Here is a 21,155-nt window from a genome sequence, read left to right on the forward strand (position 1 = left end):
CCAGCCAGAGCCAGCCTCTAAGAAACATGACCATGCAGGCACTCTGATCTCAGACTCCTGGCCTCCAGACCTCTGAGGAAATGAATATCAATTGCTTAAGTCACCCTTTCTGTGACTTTTATTTTAATTTTTTATTTGTTATTTTTAGTTATACATGACGTAGTATGTATTTTGACATATCAAACATACATGGAAAACAACTTCCCATTTTTGTGGTTGTACATGATGTGGAGTTACACTAGTCGTGATTTCATATATGAACCAGGAAAGCCATGTCTGATTCATTCCGCTGTCTTTCCTATTCCCATCCACATCCCTTCCCTTCATTCCCCTTTGTCTAATCCAGTGAACTTCTATTCTTCCCTCTCCCCTGCCCCCAACTTATTGTGAGTTGACCATCCACATGTCAGAGAGAACATTCAGCCTTTAGTTTTTGAGAATTAGCTTATTTCACTTAGCGTGATAGTCTCCAGTTCTATCCATTTACTGGCAAATGCCATAATTTTATTCTTCTTTAAGGCTGAGTAATATTCCATTGTGTATGTGTACCACATTTTCTTTATACATTCAACTGATGTAAGGCACCTAGGTTGATTCCATAGCTTAGCTATTGAGGGTTGAGCTGCTATAAACACTGATGTGGCTACCTCACTGTAGTATGCTGATTTTAAGTCCTTTTGGTATATGCCAAGGAGTAGGAAAACTGGGTCAAATGGTGGTTTCATTCCAGGTTTTCTGAGGAATCTCCATACTGCTCTCTGGGGTGGTTGCACCAATCTGTAGTCCCACTAATGATGTATGTGTGTACCTTTTCCCCCACATCCTTGCCAACATTTATTATTACTTGTATTCCTGATAATTGCCAATCTGACTGGAGTGAGATGGAGTCTCGGTGTAGTTTTAATTTGCATTTCTCTAATTGCTAGAGATGTTGAACATTTTTTCACATATTTGTTGACTAATTTTCTTTTTCTATGAACTGTCTGTTCAATTCCTTGGCCCATTTATTGATTGGGGGTTTTTGGTTTTGGTTTTTAATTTGTATTTTTTTGAGTTTTATATACATCCTGGAGATTAATACTCTGCCTGAAGTACGGGTGGCAAAGATTTTCTCCCAATTTGTAGGCTCTCTATTCCATTCTGTGACATTTTGTTACAGTAGCCTAAGCAAATTCAATACCAGGCAGTTCAGACCTTCACAGAGCCCATTTCCCCCTCAGCCTCTTCAGAAACACTTCTGGTCACTCTCTTTGTTCCTTTCTGATGCCCTTCCTCAGCTGTGCACTCACCAGGCTTTTTATTAGAGGTTGATTCCTCTCTGTGGAAGGAGGGGTGTGCAAATCACCTCCTTGCCCCACTTTGCGTGTCTGGCTGATCTTCCGATTGTGCTGCCCAGGTGTGATTCAAACACCACAGCTACCAGGGAACAAATGAAATGAAAGTGTCTATTCCAGGCCCCAAGTTCTGGGCAATGTGGGGAGGGCAAGAGATCAGTGCCCATCTCCTCTTCTCTCAGAGTTCAGATGGTGACAAGGAGAAATGGTCATCTGCTCATTTTCATCAGTATCTGTGTTAAATCTTGTGCTTTCATGTAGAATAGAATATTCCAAATTATCAGGGGCTTGGCCATTGTTAGCATCTCATTTTTCTCTTCAGGACGGTAGATAGCTTTGCTGTGTCAGCACAGTGCCTTTCCAGGTTTTCAGTAAAACCACACAAGGTTCGCAGCCTAGAAAAAAATGATTGTCAGAATTGCCTGTGAGCACACAATACACACGATACGCCACAGAAGCGCGGGGCCCAGCATAATTTCTGGAAGCCGCAGTATCACCCCTGCCAGAGGAGATCACAGCTGATGCACAGGCTTGGCATCTGGACAGCGGCCCCCACAACAGGGGTGGTAGAGACCACAGTGTGTCTTCAGCAAACATGGCTCATTTTATGTCATTCCTGAAAGTAGAAGAGACTCCAGATTGCTTGTTTTAAAACCACCCAGTACCAGTTTTAAACCAGCCCATTTCACCTTAGAAATATAGCATCACATGGCCCCAGAGCAGCAATAAGCATTTTCCCTGCCTTACCTTCCCCATACCACACTCTATGCAGAATGGTGTTAAGAATTGCCCTGTCTTGATATCCAAACAGCCCTTCACATTCTTATCCACAGGCTCTGCATCAGTAGACTCAAGCAACCCCAGACGAAAATTTTTTTTGAGAAAAAAATTTGTGTTCATACTGAACATGCACACTCCCTTTCTTGTCACTATTTCCTAAAGAATACCATAGTATAACAACTATTTCTAAAGCCTTGATATTGTTTAAGATATTGTGAGTTACCTAGAGATGATTTAAAGTCTATAGGAGGATGCATGTAGGTTCTATGCAATTGCAATACCATTTTATGGAAAGGACTTGGTATCCTCGGCATCCTGGACCACCCCTGAAGATACTGAGGGAGGACTATCATGGCTTAGCCAAGTTACTGGAAAACAAGCAAATACAAACAATACTGCCACTGGATTAGATCAACCACTTGTTCTCTAAAATTAGATAAATCTGCTAAAGAGAAAAATGGAAAATTTAAATGACCACGACTTATGAAAGGAAAATCAGTTAAGGATTTGAGGAACAGCCTGGTGTAGTGACACACACCTGTAATCCCAGTGACTCAGGAGGTTGAGGTAAGAGGAACACAAGTTGGAGGCCAGCCTCAGCAACTTAACAAGACCCTCCAGCTCAGTGGTAGAGTTCCCCTGTATCCACAATCCCCTAGTACCACACACAAAAAAAAAAAAAAGAAAAGAAAAATGAGGTATTTTCTCACCTTTCTCTCTGGCAAGCTGGTCAGTAGGCAAATTATAGTAATAGCAGTCTGCCTCTTCACACCCTGTTTGGGAAATGTTTTCTCACCAACCTAGTGAATACACAAGAGTCTAAACATTACCACTGAATTGAAAACAAAAGTGCACCCCATGTTATATTCCTGGGAAGAGTAGTGTCCTTGGTTCACCGCAGGGTTTTTCTTCCAGGAGCTAATAACAGTTTTGGGCTGGCCTGCCACTCAGTGGAGAGCAGCCCCCCTGCCCTGGGGCTTCCTATTAGGTAGCCCATGGGATGGTGGTAATGTTTCTCAGTGTAGTTTACACACATGCATGATATCATTACCCCAGTGAACCACAAGAGTGGCTAAAGTAAAAAAGATGGCAGTACTGGACGTTGGCAAGGACTTGGAGCAACTGGAGTGCTCACACGTTTGCTTTGTTCAGTCAGCCACTTTGAGGAATTCTCTGGCTGTTCCTTAAAAAATGAATCTTACACTTTCCATATGACAAAGCAGTCCCATTCCCAGGTGTTTACCTAAAAGAAATGGAAACATATGTCCACAAAAGAAGACTTGTACAAACATGTGCATAGCAGCCTTGTTCTCAATAATAGGCCCAAACTGGAAACAACCCAAATGTCCGTCAACAGGAGACTGAATAAACAAATTGTGGTATGTTCACACAATGGAATACTATCCAAAATTTAAAAAGAATGAATTACAGATCCATGCAACCAAATGGATCAATCCCAAAGGCATTATGCTGAGTGAAAGAAGCCAGGTTCAAAAGAATTCGTACTCTGTCATTCTAATTAACTGAAGTTCTAGCCAAACTTAGCTGTAGTGGCAGAAATCAGAACCAGCGATTGCCTCCTGAGGGTGGAGAGGACTCAGTGGGGTAACGGAAATGTCCTGTATCTTATTATGGGCAATTGTTACCCAAGTGTAGACAGTTGTCAAAAGTCTTCAGGCTAAATATTTAAGATTTGTGCATTTTAGTGTGTTTAAATTATAACCCTCTAAAAGCATTGCCTAACCTCTAGCAGGGTAGATATGATTGTCCCAAGCGTAGGGGAAGCCTGGGGATTTGGCTTGGTACCAGAGCACTTGCCTAGCCTGCTGCAGGCCCTGGGTTCTATCCCCAGCATCACACACAAAAAAATAGGGGATGCTTTTGAGAAACCGTTATCACGTTATATCAAGGAATCACCCCTAACTTCAGAGGTTTCCCAATAGTAAGGTTCACTGATAAACTTCCTTATGCTGAAGTAACAATAAAAAAAAATTAGTAAAGCCCCCAATGTCAAAAAGAGTGTACTTGTTATATCTTTGTTCATATGCTGCTACGTTTGTAGCAATGATATGGTTAGATGGACATTTAATCTCTACCCCCTTCAGTCACAGGTAATGGTGAGGCCAAATTGGCAGATTTTTATGCCTGAAGCTATGGGTTCAAATTTCCTTTGTGCAGGTGTGCTCTGACATGCCAGTGCAGTCTCCTCAGGATCAGGCATGGGGGTAGTTTTTGAGAGGTTGTAGATATAAAGATACTTATGGGATCGAGGTGCTACTTGAAAATTCATCTGCATTCACACAGGGCTTCGGAATCCTCTTCGGAGAATGTTGCCAAACATTGAACTGAGAGGTCTTTCCCCCTTTGCAGTAAATCTAAGCTTAAAATTGGCACCAGGCAATAGGCAGTGAGTAAGGGGGAGAGTGGGTGTAAATGATTACAGGAAATGAAGAACTAGATTTCAGCCTGGGATTGCTTCCTCCCTCCTCCCTCCACATTAGCATGGTCGGTAACTGAGTACTCTTTCTGATCATGGTATTCTCTTTCTTGCTGCATCCAAAAGTTAACACTCAGCTGTCCTTCCTTCCACGTGTGCTGAGAATTTGCATTCTCAGCAGAGGACAGTGTGCAAGGCACATGCACTTCTGAGCCAAGCCTTTCAAGGGACCTACAAGTCCCACTCCTGTGGACTGTTGCACAGCCATCCTGACCAAATAGACTCATAGGGTACATTGCTACCCTTCCCAAAACAGCTCGTAGTAAAAGGAGAAGAGGATTTACTCAGCTTTTGACATGCACATTCATAGAAAACAAGGTTTTTTAGAATGCCAAACCTCAAAAACAAACCTGAAGAATTTTTTGGCCTTTGAATGGAAAAGAATTTTGGGAGGGAAAGGTGAGAGAGAGGGGAGGAGTATTCTTACAAATCCAATTATTCTTAGGGTTCAGTCTTAATTTATTAATGTGTTTTTGTTGCTGACTCAGGATGAGTTGGACATTTTTCCCCCTTTTGTGCTTTAGTAACATCATAAGTTTTCCCAATTTTCTTTTACCTAAAATTTAAGGTTAGTGCAGGAGGTATTAAATGGAAGTTAAATGGCTACCAGGAGTACTGTGCTCTCTTTAAATTTAGACGCATTCTCTTCTCTCTTTTCTGGAGATACAGATGCAGGGAGGGGAGAGGGAAGTTTGTCCTTCCTCCCACTTAGGGGTGTGATTAGGGTCCAAGGACAGAGAGGCCTCAGTTTGGAACTGGATGACTCTACTCTCTGGTGGCAGTGCTTGAGGGAAACTGTAGACAGTGTTTTGTTTTTGTTTGTTTTTATTTTTGTAAAATGGGGCCTCTGGAGCATTGAGTGCAGTGCTTACCAGAAGTCTTGCCACATCATGATAATTCAGTGAATCTTAGTCTCCTTCTTATTGTAGGCAAACTATTGCCTTTTCTGTCTTTATCACATTTTTTCAAATTCACAACCTGACCTAGCTCCAGTCATTCTAGCCTCTTTTATAAAGTCTCTTCTAAGCTGCACCACCTTCATGGTCATGGCTGGTCCAGCAGTACTGTGGATAGGTATGTCTGTGCATCCCTGATGCCCAGGTTTATGGTTGTCCCTGGTTTATGCCCCTGTCTAATCCAAGGCAGAGCTGTCCAATTTATTGGCTTTGACATCAGACTTGCACCTGGCTCTCACCAGCCTGGATCCTAATTTATTAAGTAATCCCACCCACCTGAGCCTCACTTCCTTATAACTTGCTTCGTGGGTCCCACACATTTGGCGCCTAACTGGTTAGCAGCTGCTGGTTGAGTCATCTTAACTGAAGGTGCATTCTTCCCATTGGGACTGTTAGCACATCATAAGGATGTTTTTTAAAACCTCACTTAATAGCATTCAGGGGAGTGGGTATAGGGGCCATTTGTCACCTAGCCCAGCTCAATAAACATTTTAAAGCTGTGGCCTTAGGAGGGTTTTAGGACTCCAAATCTCAGTTTGTGAAAATCAGGTCAGAAGCCTTCCTGAGACACACCTTTAAGATTAGTTATGTACACAATATATTCACAGCTCCTTGTTTTAAAAACCAACAACAGGAACCAGGCATGAAGAGGCATGCCTGTAATCCAAGCTACTCAGGAAGCTGAGGCAAGAGGATGGCAAGTTTGAGGCCCACCTTGGAACCTTAGTGAGACCTTGCCTCAAAATAAAAAATAAAAGGGCTAAGATATAGTTCAGTGGTAGGGCACTTGCCCAGCAAGCAAAAGACCCTGGGTTCTATCTCCGTCATCTCGACTCATCCCCAAAGAGAACAACAATACTTTCAAATCTCCATTTAACTTTTGTTAATTTGGCATGGGGTCTTCGTGTTTCCAATAGGGGATTTTTTAAAGTTCATTTTCCTTTTTTTCCTTAGCAACTGAAGTTCCCTGGGTTTCAGAATCTATTTTAAATAATACTTTATTATTGTGAAATGACTGTATTCTTTGAGAAATATACCTAGCAGATGACCCTGCATATATCCTCACAAGTAGAACTTGCACAGATCCCCCTTCCATGGGCCAGCCACCAGCCTGGGCATCTGTTGTGAGCACCAGTCCCCAAGTCCCACCAGGCTCCAGAGATGCTGTCTTCCAGTGGGAGACTACCCCATTCCTTCCTTGCAGTTTTCTTGGTTGTAGGAGAGGTGAATAAATAAGTAAAACTCTTTTTCTATAAAAGAAAAAGGCAATTGTAAAGTTAAGTCCTCTTTTACAGTGATATATTTTCCTAATATATAGTGTCATCTTTTCTTGAAAAGAATAAAAAGGAGAAAAATAAAGAAAAATTTAAAAAAAGAGTGCCAAAAAATCATTGAATAGGGAGAGAAAATTCCCTTAATCAACTAGTCCCAGGTCAGTTGTTTATCTACATGTGAGAATATGCTATTGTATCCCTAATGTACAACAGATATAAAATTCAATTCAAAATAAGTCAATGATGAAAACAAAACAACTTAAACTATAAAATTGCTAGAAGAGAACAGGAAAAAAAAAAGAAACAGGAAGTAGAGATACAAAGTGATACAAGAATACAAATCACTAATGATGTCACCCAGACACTTGTTAGATTTACCATTTTGTTTCTCCAGAATATGTAAGCATGTAGCTACTCTCAAATCCATCAAGGGTGGGCCACCCCACTGTTTATGAAGTCCCAGAATTATTTGTTTTTAAAGGCAAGAACATGCCAGAACAGGACTATAAAAATGATGGCATACACCAATGTATTTTGACATATGTGTCATGCCTAACACTTAACTCAAAGATGCACTGATGTGGGTATAATGGGTGGGGACAGAGCAGATTTCTCCCCCTATCTTCATCAGACTAGAGTCTTTAAATATACTGACAATAATTAACAAGGGAAAGATTCACAGGAGGAAAAAAAAAACACATGTTTATTTATGGGCACAGGACATCACAGGAGGGCAAGTACCAAATAAGTCAATGAGGTCTAGAAGCTCATATACCCTCTTCATAGGGGAGAGGAAGTGGGGGAGGTGGGCAGTTGTTAAGAAAGAGGGGGACAGAATGAGGCCAAAGGGGCAAATTCCTCTTGGCTGTGGGTGTAGTATCTGATTTTCCATCACTTCCTCCATGCTATGAGTTTAATCGTCTTCTGTTAATGACATTTCAGTAAGATGATTGAAAGCCATTATGCTCCTCCTAGGTGGATCTGTTCTTGGATAAGGGAACTTCAGAAAAAGAAAAAAGAAATATAATGTGACATCTCTATGTCAAACATACAATTATATGTCTCTTTAGTGGCTTCACCAAAGGGCGTTGTATGTAGGTATCATAATATATTTAATAAATCCTCTCCTTAGATATTTATTTCTTATTTCTTTGCTATTATAACACTCTTAGAAATATTCTTGTCTTGCTGCTTATTCATACATTTTATTCCTTTCTTAGGATGAGATGAGAGTTCTAATTCATATGGCAAAAATGTTCTCACATATTTTTAAGGTTTTAAATTTTTCTTTCAAAAACTGGTATTCTCATTTTTAGAAAAGGAAAGCAAGTCTTCCCATGCCAGAGTTGGAATTGGGCTCTTTTACCCCAAACATCACTGCTTCTGAGCTGAATTGTCTTAAATGCCAAGAAATACCAAGCCCAGTAACATATGGAGCTCAGAGGCAAAGAGCTGTGGTTAGGTATGGATTGGCCAGAAAGGCAAGCATGGGTATTCAGGGTTAAAGGTGGGGTTGCTCTGAGGACACAGGGGTGGGGAGGCCCACAGGGCACATGGAGCTACAGGATCTATAGCTTGTGTAGCTGTCTGGTTGGAGCAGAAAATAGAAATCAATGAGTGAGTTCATTCTCGGATGCCAGGCTGGGGCCAGAGTGAATCCAGCCTTCATTGTATAGCCTAGACAGAGCTGTTCTGGGGTCTTCCAAGCCCAGTGCCTGCAAGGGTCCCCAAGGTCACTCATTCTTGGCCTCTCCATTCTCACTTCCTCTATAAGCTTTGCCCCACTATGCAACAGTTTCTAACAAAACTCATTGGATGAAATGATGGAGGTCTCCAGAAAAGAAAACTTACGGAGCATGAATTCATAGTAACTCTGGGTCCTTCCTCCTGCCCTGCTGAGCCAGCCTTCCAATTGCCTACCGGCTCCATGCTTCCATTCTTGGCTCACCCAAGACCAAAATTTAAGAATCTATACTCTCCAGCCCTCCTCCCCGACCCATTTGCAAGCAAGCTCCTCTCTCCCTCTGCTTCTGTCCAGAGTTTCTCACCTAACACTGAACTTAGCCCTGCAGCCCTGTCCCACAAAACCCTCTTTCCCCATTACCTCCCAGACCATCCCGGACTCAGCCTGCCAGGAGCAAGGAGGTCCCATAGAAAGCTACTCTTCCCCATCTGTTGAATCCTGTTTATCTTTCCAGCACATACCACATTCTGTCATCTTTAAGAAGTCTACCCAGAAACCACATAGGATATCTTTGTGGTACTTACCAAACTCTATGATGTCAACTTCCTGGATGCCAACCAATGAATCAGAGCCTATGAATTCTCCTCTTCTATGTGGGAAGAAATCATGAGGCCTTGCACCTCATGTCTGTGACTTGGGCACTGGTCTGTGAATGAATGAGCAGGGGAAAAAAAGTGAGCTGATAGGCAAATGAGTGAGAGGAGACTAGTGAAGCAGATTTTATTCTAAAGGAGCCTGTTGGCTCCAAGATTTCCCTGAAAGAAGGATCTAGACAGCATTCTGCTCAGAAGGGGACTTGAAGCTCCTTATCAAGTACAGAGAACAACACAGGTCCAACTAAAAGAAGAGAGGTGAAAACCCATGGAGATCCAGAGGGAAGACATCCTCTTCTGACCCTTTAACAGCCTTCCCGGGTTTTTGTCTTACCTTTCACAGGATTTAATACTTCCTATGGTGTTTTTGTGTTGCCAGAGGTTTTTATGTTGACTGAATTACATCTCACTGTTTTTGAAAGAAACCCTGTTAACATATGTGTGATCTGTTTCTTGTAGGCAACTATGGTCCTGAGTTCTGCATACTTCTGGTTGGGATTAATTCTGGTTCCTACTGCATGTTTGCTCGAAGATGTGGCATGGAGAGCGTAAGTAGAAAATGAAGTTATAGACCTAAGTGTAGCTCACCTATCCTTAACAGCATCTCTCACATGAGCCCTGTCACAGGATATTAAGGGCAATAGGAATTCTGAATAATAGATTTCATGCCACCACTCAGAGAAAAGGGTGGTGGTGGTATTTTTGTTTTTGTTTTTGTTTTTAACTTGTGCTTCATCTTAAAATGAAAATTTAGGCTCAAAGGAATCCCCAGAGAGTCTGTGTGAAGGTCAATAGAGATCTTTCCTTGTACTTGATCCTAAGGAAGAGTTTCTAAATACAAATTCATTTCATCAAGTTAAAGAAGACAGAGCTGCTCTTGGGTCTTCCAAGCCCAGTGCCTGCAATGGTCCCCAAGGTTACTCATTTTTGGCATCTTTGTTCTCACTTCCTCTATAAGCCTTATCCTGTTCCTCCCACACTCAAACTTTTTTCTGTTTATATCTTAAACTCGATGCTAAGTGATCACAAATATGGTCTGCCTTTAAATCCCCATGCTTAAAGGAAAATTGTGTAAATGTAAGTCATAGCAAATGAGAAAGATGAAGTTGTCTTCATTTTTCCAAACAATTTACAGTAAGAATCCTTCCAAAAAAATTCTTCTAGGGACTTAGTTTACAGATCTATGAGAAAATCAAATCACAAAAGTAAAATTATAATGTAGGTTAAATAGGAAATAATTCAGGTTCAATTTTTTGTTTCTATACTTTAAAATACATTGTTTCCAATTTTAAAAAAAAAAGTTCTCATGACATTGTTAAGCATACCTCCCCCCTCCCCCGAGCCAAAGGAGGTTCCAGTGGAAGCTGGGAGCAAGCAGTTTCCAATTAAAAAAAAAAAAATATTCTCACTGTATGTCTTGTGTACAGTGTAGAAGAAGCAACTCAGTCCCAAGATAACATAAATTTTAATTTCATCCAGGAACGAAAGAGATCTTACTCCAAATAAGATGATACTGATTTTGGTGTGAGTGAGCCCAGTGCCTCCTACAAATAGTTGCCAGCGTCCCTGAAAATTGAAACTCCTACCTTGGCTTTCCTTTGGCAAAGCATAATTATTTTGGAGCCCTGAGGTAGAGAATCGAGACTTTAATCCAAACGGTCCAGGAAAAGACATCAGATTGCATTTTTATACTCCTGTTCCTCCCACACTCAACGAGAATTATTCTTGCTGACAGTTAAGGATGTCTTTTGAAAAAGACTTCTTTTTGGCATTATCTTGACAACCCAGGATACCTAATGCAACAAGAGAAGGATAAAGGAATTTTATAGCACATAGTTTGTTTTTATTTTCTTTAGCTTATTAAAATCAAATAATTAAAAATAAGTAAAAATTAAATAATTCTAACTTCCTAAATGTTTTGACTTACCCCTACTTTCATGTTAGATGTTAAAACTGTGTTCTGTAAATATCAGAATCAGAATTTTTGAAAATGAAATGTGGATTATGAGCAGAAAAGATACTTTCTTAATCTAAAAAAAAAATAAAAAATATTAGTTCTACTATTTGGGTTTTTTAACAGTAAATATGTAACTTTATTGAAGGAAAAATCTTAAACTGCTTAAGACCATGCAATCATGGTCTTTTTGATCTTCAATTAGTATAATGTTTTCTAATACACCCTGCTTCTGATGCTAAAGATAAGGACAATTTATGATGAGAATGGAGATACACAGGTAAAGAAAACTCTAATTTCATATCCTACTGTTCTTCTCAATCCACAGAGTACTTCTTGCTAATACCTACAGTATATAGTTGTAGTTGGAAATTTAACCTTGGCATAAACTCTGCCTATGTCTCTGCTATCTAATATGGTAGTCATTAGCCACATGTGGCTACATAAATTTAAATTAATCAAAATTAAATTTTTGTTTTTTGAGAAGTATGACCAGTGGTGGCACACAGTATGTTTATTCCCTAGCTGAATTTGTCCAATGTTGTAAGAGCGTCCATTTTAGATAAATACAGCATGGCAGCATGGCCTTAGCTACATCAGATGGTTTTTTCAATGTGAAGTGATTGAGAATTAATAACATGCTTATAAATTAGTCTCAGACTGTCTTATTTCTGCTATCTTAAAGTTGAGAATGTGTTTTTTGCGGTACTGGAGATTCATCCGAAGGGCCTTGTGCATGCAGGGTGAAGTACTCTACTATTGAGCTATGTCCCCAATCCAGCTATCCTAAATTAATGTTGTGAGAACTTTTTTTTTTTTAATTGCTACTTTTGCCAAATGAGACTTTAGCAAAAGAATCTTTCTTCCACTCAAAGAGAATGTTTGTAGATTAAAACGTCTACATGCCTCCCTATCTGTTCTCTGGATCCTTTCCAGTGCATTCCAAATCCCCCCAACAGGACTTGTTTTGGGTTGTGTTTGTAGTACCCAGCACTATAAAATTAGCACTATTTACATTTTAACAATGATAAGCCAAATGACACTGCTTCCAGCTCCACCATATGGAAAGAGTAAAGTGTCATTTCCTTTCCAAGGAGTTTGCCAGCTGGGTTTGAAGCAGGGACCAAGGCCCCGCAAAGGAGGTTCCAGTGGAAGCTGAGAGCAAGCATGGAAGGTTGGCCTTACAGGCTTATGTCCAGTCCTAGCATTGGCCCAAATACAACTTTTCCCAGGAGTGACAGCTCAGATTCTGGCTGAGCCAGAAAGGGCCCTACACACTTCCTGAAATGTGTTTTTATCTCATTTTATTTGGGAAAATAGTCTTCTGGGGCACTTATCCAAAAAATATGCCCAATTTGTATGTCTATTTAATGTCTAAACTACAGTTATCCCCTCTCCAAAAACAAGAATTTTGAGAATATATTTGGGCATTGTCCCTCTGATCATGAGGCCTATATTATATCTCATACTCCAACTCTGAAATATTCGTGCAAGCAAATAAATTTGGAGGCTTATCCATCCCAAGGGGAGAAATCATATTATGAATGCTCACCTCTGGGGAGGCCACAGTGCTTACCTATGAACTGCACCTTTAGAAAACATGTTCTGTTTTTATAGGATTTGTTCTCCCCTACCCCTTCCTATACACACAATGAAAAGGTTAATCCTGGTTGTCCATAATCACCCATCAATTGGTTTCATTTGTCAGATATTTATTGCTATGATGCACCTTGAACCTCCAAAGAGTTTTAAATTAGTGAACATGAATTAATGAGCAGCTGGGTTCAAACCCATCCATGTGCTTCAACTCCCAACTCTGCAGAACTTGGGTAATGGCTGGGCATGGCAATGGTAGGGATCTTCGGACAATACTGCTGGGTGTTCCAGTCTTGTCTTGGAATATTCAAAGAATTATTTCTTTGGTCTTGAATTTTGTGGTAATGCTTGTCCACTCTTGTTCTTTTCTGTCTCCTTCCTTCCTTCCTTCCTTCCTTCCTTCCTTCCTTCCTTCCTTCTGAAATGAGGTCTCTCTTTGTGGCCCAGGTTGGCCCCAAACTCCTGGGCTCCAGCAATCCTACTGACTCAGCCTCCAGAGTTCCTGGGGTTACAGGTGTGCACCATTTCACCTGGCGGGTTATGTTCTCTTTTGAAAGGGCTTTAAAATTCCAGCAAATGGCTGCTGCCTTATTCAAATAGACTTCTGTGAGCACCTAAGAAAGTGAGGGAGTTGCTCCATCTTTCCACATTTTCCCCCTCTCTTTGCCCAGTCTCTCACTTACAATTCAGGACCTGGACTGTTAAGAAGAGAGAAACGGAAAGAGGTAATTCAGTCATTTTTTTTTTCCATGAAGTCTGTCAACTTTCTGAATGAAGATCCATTATTAGACTATCTTTAGTCAGATTTGGATTGTCATAAAATGCTTGCCCTATTATTCTGTTCACTAGAATTTTTATGAAGGACCAAACCAGCCTATCTTTTATTAAATAATTGGTTGATCACATGTGATATATGACTAATGAGCAGTCCTATTAGAAGCATGAAGTGTAAATTGCCCAAAACTATTTTAACACCCTTTAGCTTACACTCTTCCAAATGGTTACCTATGACAGCATGTTTAGGTAAGCTGCCACATACAGATTCTCATCTAGGAGAAATTTGTCAGTTTTACTTTATAAAAATAATACAAGTTCAAGACCACTGAGCAGAGAGGAACCAGTTTCCTTTTTTTGAACTATATCTCCTGCCTTTTACCAGGCATCACACAATACATTCCCCAATTCCAGAATGACTTCATTTCCTTCTTATAATCCCAGATAGGCAGTTAAATGGCAATAAAAGGTAATAAGCAATTTATATATATAAATGGGCCTTGATTTTTTTTAACATTCTAACTAAACTAGTTTCTCTTGAAGTACATTGTATTTCCATTTTCATCTACAGTTAGAATTTAACATTTCCTTCAGACTTGCTGTCTTTACACACAAAAAGAGAACAGAAAAACATTTCACAAAGATTAAAAGTTCAAGATCCTAAACCAAGCTATTTCTTTTAAGAGATACCCTTAGCTGTATCTGAAAGCTCAAAGGGACTCCCTGTCAGTAACCAGTCACCCTCACTCTGACCCTTCTGTGGTCTCTGGTGTCTTGAGTGGGGTGACAAACAGCAAGCCTTGGGACACTGGGGATAAGCCCTTTACAGATAATTGGGCTTATTCTCTGTCAAAGCTGCAATCCAGAACCTGACTTACAATGAAACCTAAATTACACACCAGTGGCTAATACTTAGAAGTCTGCCTTAATAACCTATAATTGAAATTTTTGTCTATTCATGTAGACTTTGACAACGAAGATTTTAGACTCATTTTTCTAATTCAACCTTATTAGGAAAAGGTGCTCCAGAAAATGGTTTCAAATTGCTAGCATCCTTTTTATTCAAGTGTTTACATGCACAAAGAATAGCCTAATCATTCCCAGCATTGCAATACTGTATTCCCAAATAGCAGTAGCATTTCCAGGCCAGCTCACAGGAGTCAGCCTAGTGGGTATATTATCAAATTACTGAGAGACACTTTGATACAGATGGTCCTGAAGTTAACAGTGGGGGCTGATCTAGAGGTTGACAGTCCTGTGCAGGAGGAAGTTGGCGGGGGGTGGGGGGGGGATGATGGAGTGAGGATGGTCCTGAAAAAGGTGAGAGTACATATTCATTCTTCAGGACCAGCCAGACATGAGCTCTGGAACCTATGTATGTGGGATGACTCTGAATGGGGTGGGGACTCTGATAATAAGCTACTCAGTTGGCTTATTATCAATACAATCCCATAAGCCCAGGAGATAAAAGGTAAAGTTTGGGACCCAGCTATTCAGTAATATTGGACAGTACACATTTTAACATCCTTTGCAACTATCTCCTTTCCTGCAAGATGTTGGCTGTTTTCTCATTTATTGCTTAAATTAAAATTCCACAGAGTCTGCTTTGAACTGTGGTATTTTATCAATCCCGAGTCTTGGGACACTGTTTGAAGTAATTAAGGTATTATGTGTTAAAACCTGTGTGGTTTTTCTCTTGTTTACTTTGTGGGAAAGGATGACAGACGCATATACAGTGTCTTGGTGCTAATACACCGTTATAGATTAACATGGAGTGTTAGATGACTCGGCCTTATCTTAACAGGCTTTCTGTCCTTGAAGGCAGAAGTCAGGCAGCAGGAGAATGTGATTCTGCGGAAATAGCCCACATCGTCAGAATGTTCCCAGATCATGGTTTTCACTTCTGTACAGAGGTGCTCAGTTGTTCTTTTTATATCTTGGAGTTCTCACCTTTATTTATATTGAAAAGTAACTAATGCAGCACTTTCCATAATAAAGGAACCTGGAAAGTATTGCTAATATATGAGGCCTTTCGTTTTACCGTGTTCCTTTTCCCTCATCTAGTCTACACCTTGTGAAATATCTTTTTTTTTTTTTTCCATCTATATCATTTCCAACCTGTAGCTCAATTTTAGCTTTGTTTAGGCTCAATTGTTTAAAAATTTCAGGGCACAGATGCAAGATTTATTTAACAAGGAAATAAGAGATAGTACTCCGGTATCATAAACCCCATTACTGCTATGACAGTGGCCCTTCTCACACTAAAGAAGGAGGAGGCACTGCTAACCCTGGGCTCTCTGATGGCAGTTGGGTAAGGATCAAGGAACCACAGGAAGAAGACTTAGAACATCTTCTGGAGTTTCTGCCCCGTCCAGAGGGCATCCAGCAGTGGTGGGCAGGAGGTGACCAGTCTTCACAGATGTGTCAAGTTGATGTGTGTCTTTTCCTCCTGATACAGGGCCAAGCATACCTACAAAAAGACGTTGCTGGAGGAGGTACAGGAGCTGGAAACCAAGACCAGAGTGATGGGGAAAGCAATGCTGCGGGACAGTAATGGAAAGAGGTGGGTAGTTCCATCGGATTATGTAAAGGACATAGCGCTTTTGGCCCTCCTCCCTAGTTTCCTTCCTGTGTTTCTTCATCTCAGTTTCTGATGCGAGCAGCGTGCTCAGATTTAAGCTTTTGGGTTGCTGTGTAAGAATGTCATCACAGTGAAATTTAGATTGCACCCTCTGACCTATCTGGCCCAGTCCCACCTATACAACTGGGGGTTTTATTGAGTTTAGACATTGTATTAGTCAGCTTTTTGTTGCTGTGATTAAAATACCCAACAACAGCTTAAAGGAGAAAATGTATATTTTGACTCATTGTGTCACAGTTCTCAGTCCACGGTCAACCATTGCTCTGGGTCTGAGGTGAAGCAGACCATCATGGCAAAAGCGTGGAGGGAAGCCACTCAGTTCATGGTAACCAGGAAGCAGAGAAAGAGACTGAGGCACTGGGGCCAAAGACACACTCCCAGGGACCTACTTTCTTCTCCCACACCCGACCTGCCTTTAGTTACCACCCACTTAGGCCATTTGAACCAGGATGGACTCATTAAGTTTCAGTTCTCATTATCTAGTCATTGCACCGCCCACATTAGCATAGGAGCTTTTGGGGGACACCTTAAATACAAATTAAAACCGGCACAAACAAAAAAACTGCATGCAGAGAACTGACATTGGAGCAATGCTATTTCAGGGTGGAAGAGTGCATGTTTAGCAGTCTTACCAAAGAGAATTTAAAGTCAGGCTTTTAATTTCAGACCCAACCATTGTATCCAAGGTTGAGCATCTGTCATGAAGTTGTGTATGCTGAATAAAGCATATTTTTACTTATTTGTGTAAGTCTGTTGTACCTGGGGTTGGGGGTTGTTTTGATGAATTACTATTTTCTATTGAGTTGAAAAAATTCCTGGGAACTATGACACAGAAGCTGACACAGATCCTCCAAAGAGGATCAGCCTGCTCTTTCCAGCACTTAGCAGTATGCTGTGTGAGTAGTATTTATTTCATCACATAGACTAAAATGTTGTTAAGTGCATTTGTTTAAAAGTTGTATTACCAAAGGAGATTTCCCTGGAACTGGGAACATCTGAGTACTAGAAAGCCAGTGCTATTTTGGGTTTATGAAATGTCTAGAAAATTCTGTACCATTTTTCCTTTTAATTGCTTAAAAAGAAATCTGTAGCTGTTAATGAAGTGAAGATCTAGAAGATTAATAAATCTAGAGATTCCTGCTTTGTTTTGTTTTATGTTGTACTTATTTGGATATTGTACTATCTTTTTAAAGAAATTAAGACAAAGCAGATTTTTTTAAAAGAAAGAGAACAAATATTTTGAGAAGTTTTTAGGAATATTATTTCAAATAACTAGATGTTTTAGGAAAGAGATTTCAGAGGATATAGTTGAGGTTGTGGTTTGGCATTTTATTTAAGGCTTGTTTTCTAATAAGTGAGTACTTTAAGCATTTATTGTGTGGCAGTCATGCTAATTACCATAAAAAAATTACTAGACACCAAGACAAAAATTACTGTTTTCGATAAATTTAAAACTGTGAATATGTGGAGGCTGAGTTTACAGGGGGCTGAGTTTACAGCAAGCAGGTCTGAGGTACGGCACCAGGCTAAGGCATGGGCAGGGCTGCTTTATCTGTCAGACAGTGGAGGCAGGAACGTGGTGCCTATTAGATTTTCAGGAACTTGCAGCATTCTTTTGAGACCTGAAAAAAAAAATTCCATTTGTAGGTTTCAAAGTTGAGCTAGGGGAACCACAGCAAATTGAAATTGGAAAATGTTTAAAAGCTCTATAAAATGTCTACCTGTCTCAATACCTGTTAAAAACTTAATAAGCACAATAAGTTTTATCATATTTGGAAGCAGTCTACAGGCCTTCTTGCACCTCGTGAATTCTTAAGCATAATAGGATTGCTAAACAAACATAAGTAATTTAATTTTTTTGTTTTGGTTTTGGTACTGGGTTTGGAACCCAGGGTTGCTTCACCACTGAGCCATATCCCCAGCCCCCTTTTTTTTTTTTTTTTTTTTTTTTTGAGACAGGGTATCACTAAGTTGCCCAGGCTGGCCTTGAATTTGTGATCTGCCTGCCTCAGCCTCCCAAATAGCTCATATTACAGGTGCATGCATCACTGCACCTGGCTCAGGCATAATTTCTAAGTAAACTGGGAATTTCAAAGCAAAATTCTAAACTCTAAATCCTAAACTACATTTTGCAGGAAAGCATTGTCTGTAATGCCATAAGAGAATGTGCTTTCACAAGATTGCTGTGATATGTGGCAGGGCCTGGACCTGGGGTCAATAATGAGGACATTCAGAAGAGTCAGCAACAGGCCATCTGCCTGGTATTACCAAGAAAGAATTCATGTTGTTGGGCTGGGGATGTGGCTCAAGCGGTAGTGCACTGGCCTGGCATGCGTGCGGCCCGGGTTCGATCCTCAGCACCACATACCAACAAAGATGTTGTGTCCACCGATAACTAAAAAATAAATATTAAAAAAAAAATTAAAAAAAAAAAAAGAATTCATGTTGGAGATGGGATGGCCAGCAAGGCTTTGAGGAAGTGAAGGAATGAGTAGAGAGCAGCAATCAGAGTATGCAGAGGCACAAACAAGACTGTGCAGAAACAAACCAACTCAGTTTAGAGGGAGATTTCTCAGTGATCTGGAGACGGCATTTGAATTCTGAGTCGCTTAGCTGTGTGACCTTGAGCAAGATGGTCATATGATGAGAATACTTTGGGTGGGGTGCGTAAGGCTTATGAAATAGTACACACAACACAGCCGGCTGCCTGAGCCCTCATGGGGATGCAGCATGGCAGCTGTGAGTATCCAGTTTGGCCAGAGAGTGGTAATATTGAAGGGAATCCTGCCTGGGCTGTCAATCCTAAAAGAGAACATGAGCCCCATCTTTGCTTGTTGATAAAAAGAAAGTAATTATTTTGTGTGTGTAGTGGTGCTGGCAGATCACACCAAAGGCCTCACACTTGCTGGGCAAGCTACATTCCCAGCCCTCAAAACTTTTTTTTTTTTTTTTTTTTTTTTTACCCCTAGAATGTGGATTTATAACTTTATTTTTTCTGGTGCTTTAGTTTGTCTTTTTTTTTTTTTTTTTTGGTTCATTATAATTATACACAATGGTGGGATTCACTGTTACATATTTGTATATACACACAGTATAACAATATAATTTGGTCAATATCCTTCCCTAGTATTTCCCCTTTCCCTTCCCTCCTCTCTCTCCGTGGTTCCCTTCCACTACTATACTGGTCTCCGTCTGAGAACATAATTTAAAAAATCTACCTATCCTGTTCAAAATTCACTTTTAAATGTTCCAGTGCATTCCAGAAGACAGAGTTAAATGGGGTTTCTTTTGAAAAAAAAAAAAAATTCTCTGTTCTGGTCCCTTGGTAATTTGCACAACTTTGTAGTTGATGTGATTGTGTGTGCATGCACATGTTGTGTATGAGGGTGTATATGTGTGTGTGCATGTACCCACATGGTTACAGCCTGATTCCTTTTCTCCTCCCTGTGCTGCACTGTGGGATTGCTAGCTACAATATAGCATGGGGACATGGCTATCGCCTCAGCACCCACCCTTTGTTTGTTTCCCTCCTAATTGCTCCAGATTTTCTGGGTGGTCCATCTGCAAACTAGATAATGGTGGCATGCTGCTCTCTTCAAGAAGAGATTTGTCCTGCTTGGTCTCCTGAGAGCTGCCCCACAATTGTTCTTTTATCACCTTCATTTACTTTTTTCACACCTGCTTGGATTCTGGGAGGGGTGATTGGGAAGGGCAAGTGAGGGAGGTTGAGATTAGGGACCAGTTCAGTTCTTGTAAAGATTTTACAGACTCCCTCTTTGAGATTCCAAGTATTTTTGTCACTTCTTACCTTTCCCATTTCTTCCCTTTCCATTCCTTCTTCTCTTCCTCACCTAATTTTTCTTTTTACTCTAAAATTCCTCTCTGGTTGTTAGTCTGGCACATAGTGGAAGCTCTGTAAATATTTGTTAACTGACCTGCTAAAAATGCAAAAGTCTATGGAAATGGCATCAATGAAAGAAAGGAGATCTGGTGCCCCAGGTGTGTGGGGGGGGGGCAGTTTATCTTATCACTTAAGAATAGAGCTAACATGGGGCTGGGGTTGTGGCTCAGTGGTAGAGCACTTGCCTAGCATGTGTGAGACCCTGTGTTCTATTCTCAGCACCACGTATAAAGAAGCAAATAAAATAAAGATCCATCTACAACTAATGAAAATATTTTTAAAAAAGAATAGAGCTATCATAAAGTCACCAGTAGAGAGGCATTGTGCTACCCCTGCAAAGATGCACAGGCTAGGTAGGAGCTGGTCCTGCCCTGCTGCCCCAGCCCAGCCTCTGCACCCAGTGTCCTCAGCAGCACAACCACAAGAAGATAACTTCACTGAGTTCTGACAGCATCCCTCAGGGGCCCAATAAGGACATTCTGCCCCCTCACAGCATCCAGGTCCAACCCAAGGGCACACATTCTAATAGTTTTTCTTAGAAATGTATAGAAAATAGAACAAAAATTGTTATGTATTGATCTTTGAAAACCTTTCTCATATGCCAAATTGACAATTATAATTTTGAAATGGTGGCTGCGGATTCAAAGGTTCCCTTTATGTCTTATCCATTCAAGAAAATAACCTAACATTTTAATATACCTTATCTGAGTTCCCAACTTTTGCCCTATTTTGAGAAATGTTAAATTCTCATTAACCTGCTTCTACACTTTCTCATTAGCAAATCTTGTCTTCCAAAAATTAACCTGTGGAATTTATGCATCCGTAAGCATGTTCTCATGACTTTAATAAGGTAAGCTGATAATGAGAAACACTGAGATCAGAGAATCAGATATGCACAGAAATACAGAAAAGTAAAAAATTGTTTCAGGTAAGGAATAAAAAGGTTTGTATTCATTTCAGTTTGTCCTTCTTGAAGGAGTGTTTTCCTTGATGTGTGCTTTCTTCAACTTATAGACTTTAGACATTTGCTCAAGTTTGCGGCAGGTACAGAGAGCCACATTTGGACTGATAAGAATACTTTCTCCAAACCATCGTCCCCAGTTATCCTCAC

The 21,155-nt window shown here is 40.4% G+C and overlaps 1 protein-coding gene across 2 annotated transcripts in view; it reads left to right on the forward strand.

The window, feature by feature from the left end:
- The window catches only part of LOC143411875 (phospholipid-transporting ATPase IB), a 606,876-nt gene that overhangs the window by 550,934 nt on the left and 34,787 nt on the right, over positions 1–21,155 (forward strand). For both annotated transcript variants that reach the window (XM_076872750.2, XM_076872751.2), the window contains 2 exons: positions 9,638–9,726; positions 15,961–16,065. In XM_076872750.2, coding sequence (XP_076728865.2) covers positions 9,638–9,726; positions 15,961–16,065 — 194 coding nt within the window. The remainder of the gene's footprint in view (positions 1–9,637; positions 9,727–15,960; positions 16,066–21,155) is intronic.

This window comes from Callospermophilus lateralis, chromosome 12, assembly GCF_048772815.1.
Source record: "Callospermophilus lateralis isolate mCalLat2 chromosome 12, mCalLat2.hap1, whole genome shotgun sequence".
Classification (NCBI taxonomy): domain Eukaryota; kingdom Metazoa; phylum Chordata; class Mammalia; order Rodentia; family Sciuridae; genus Callospermophilus; species Callospermophilus lateralis.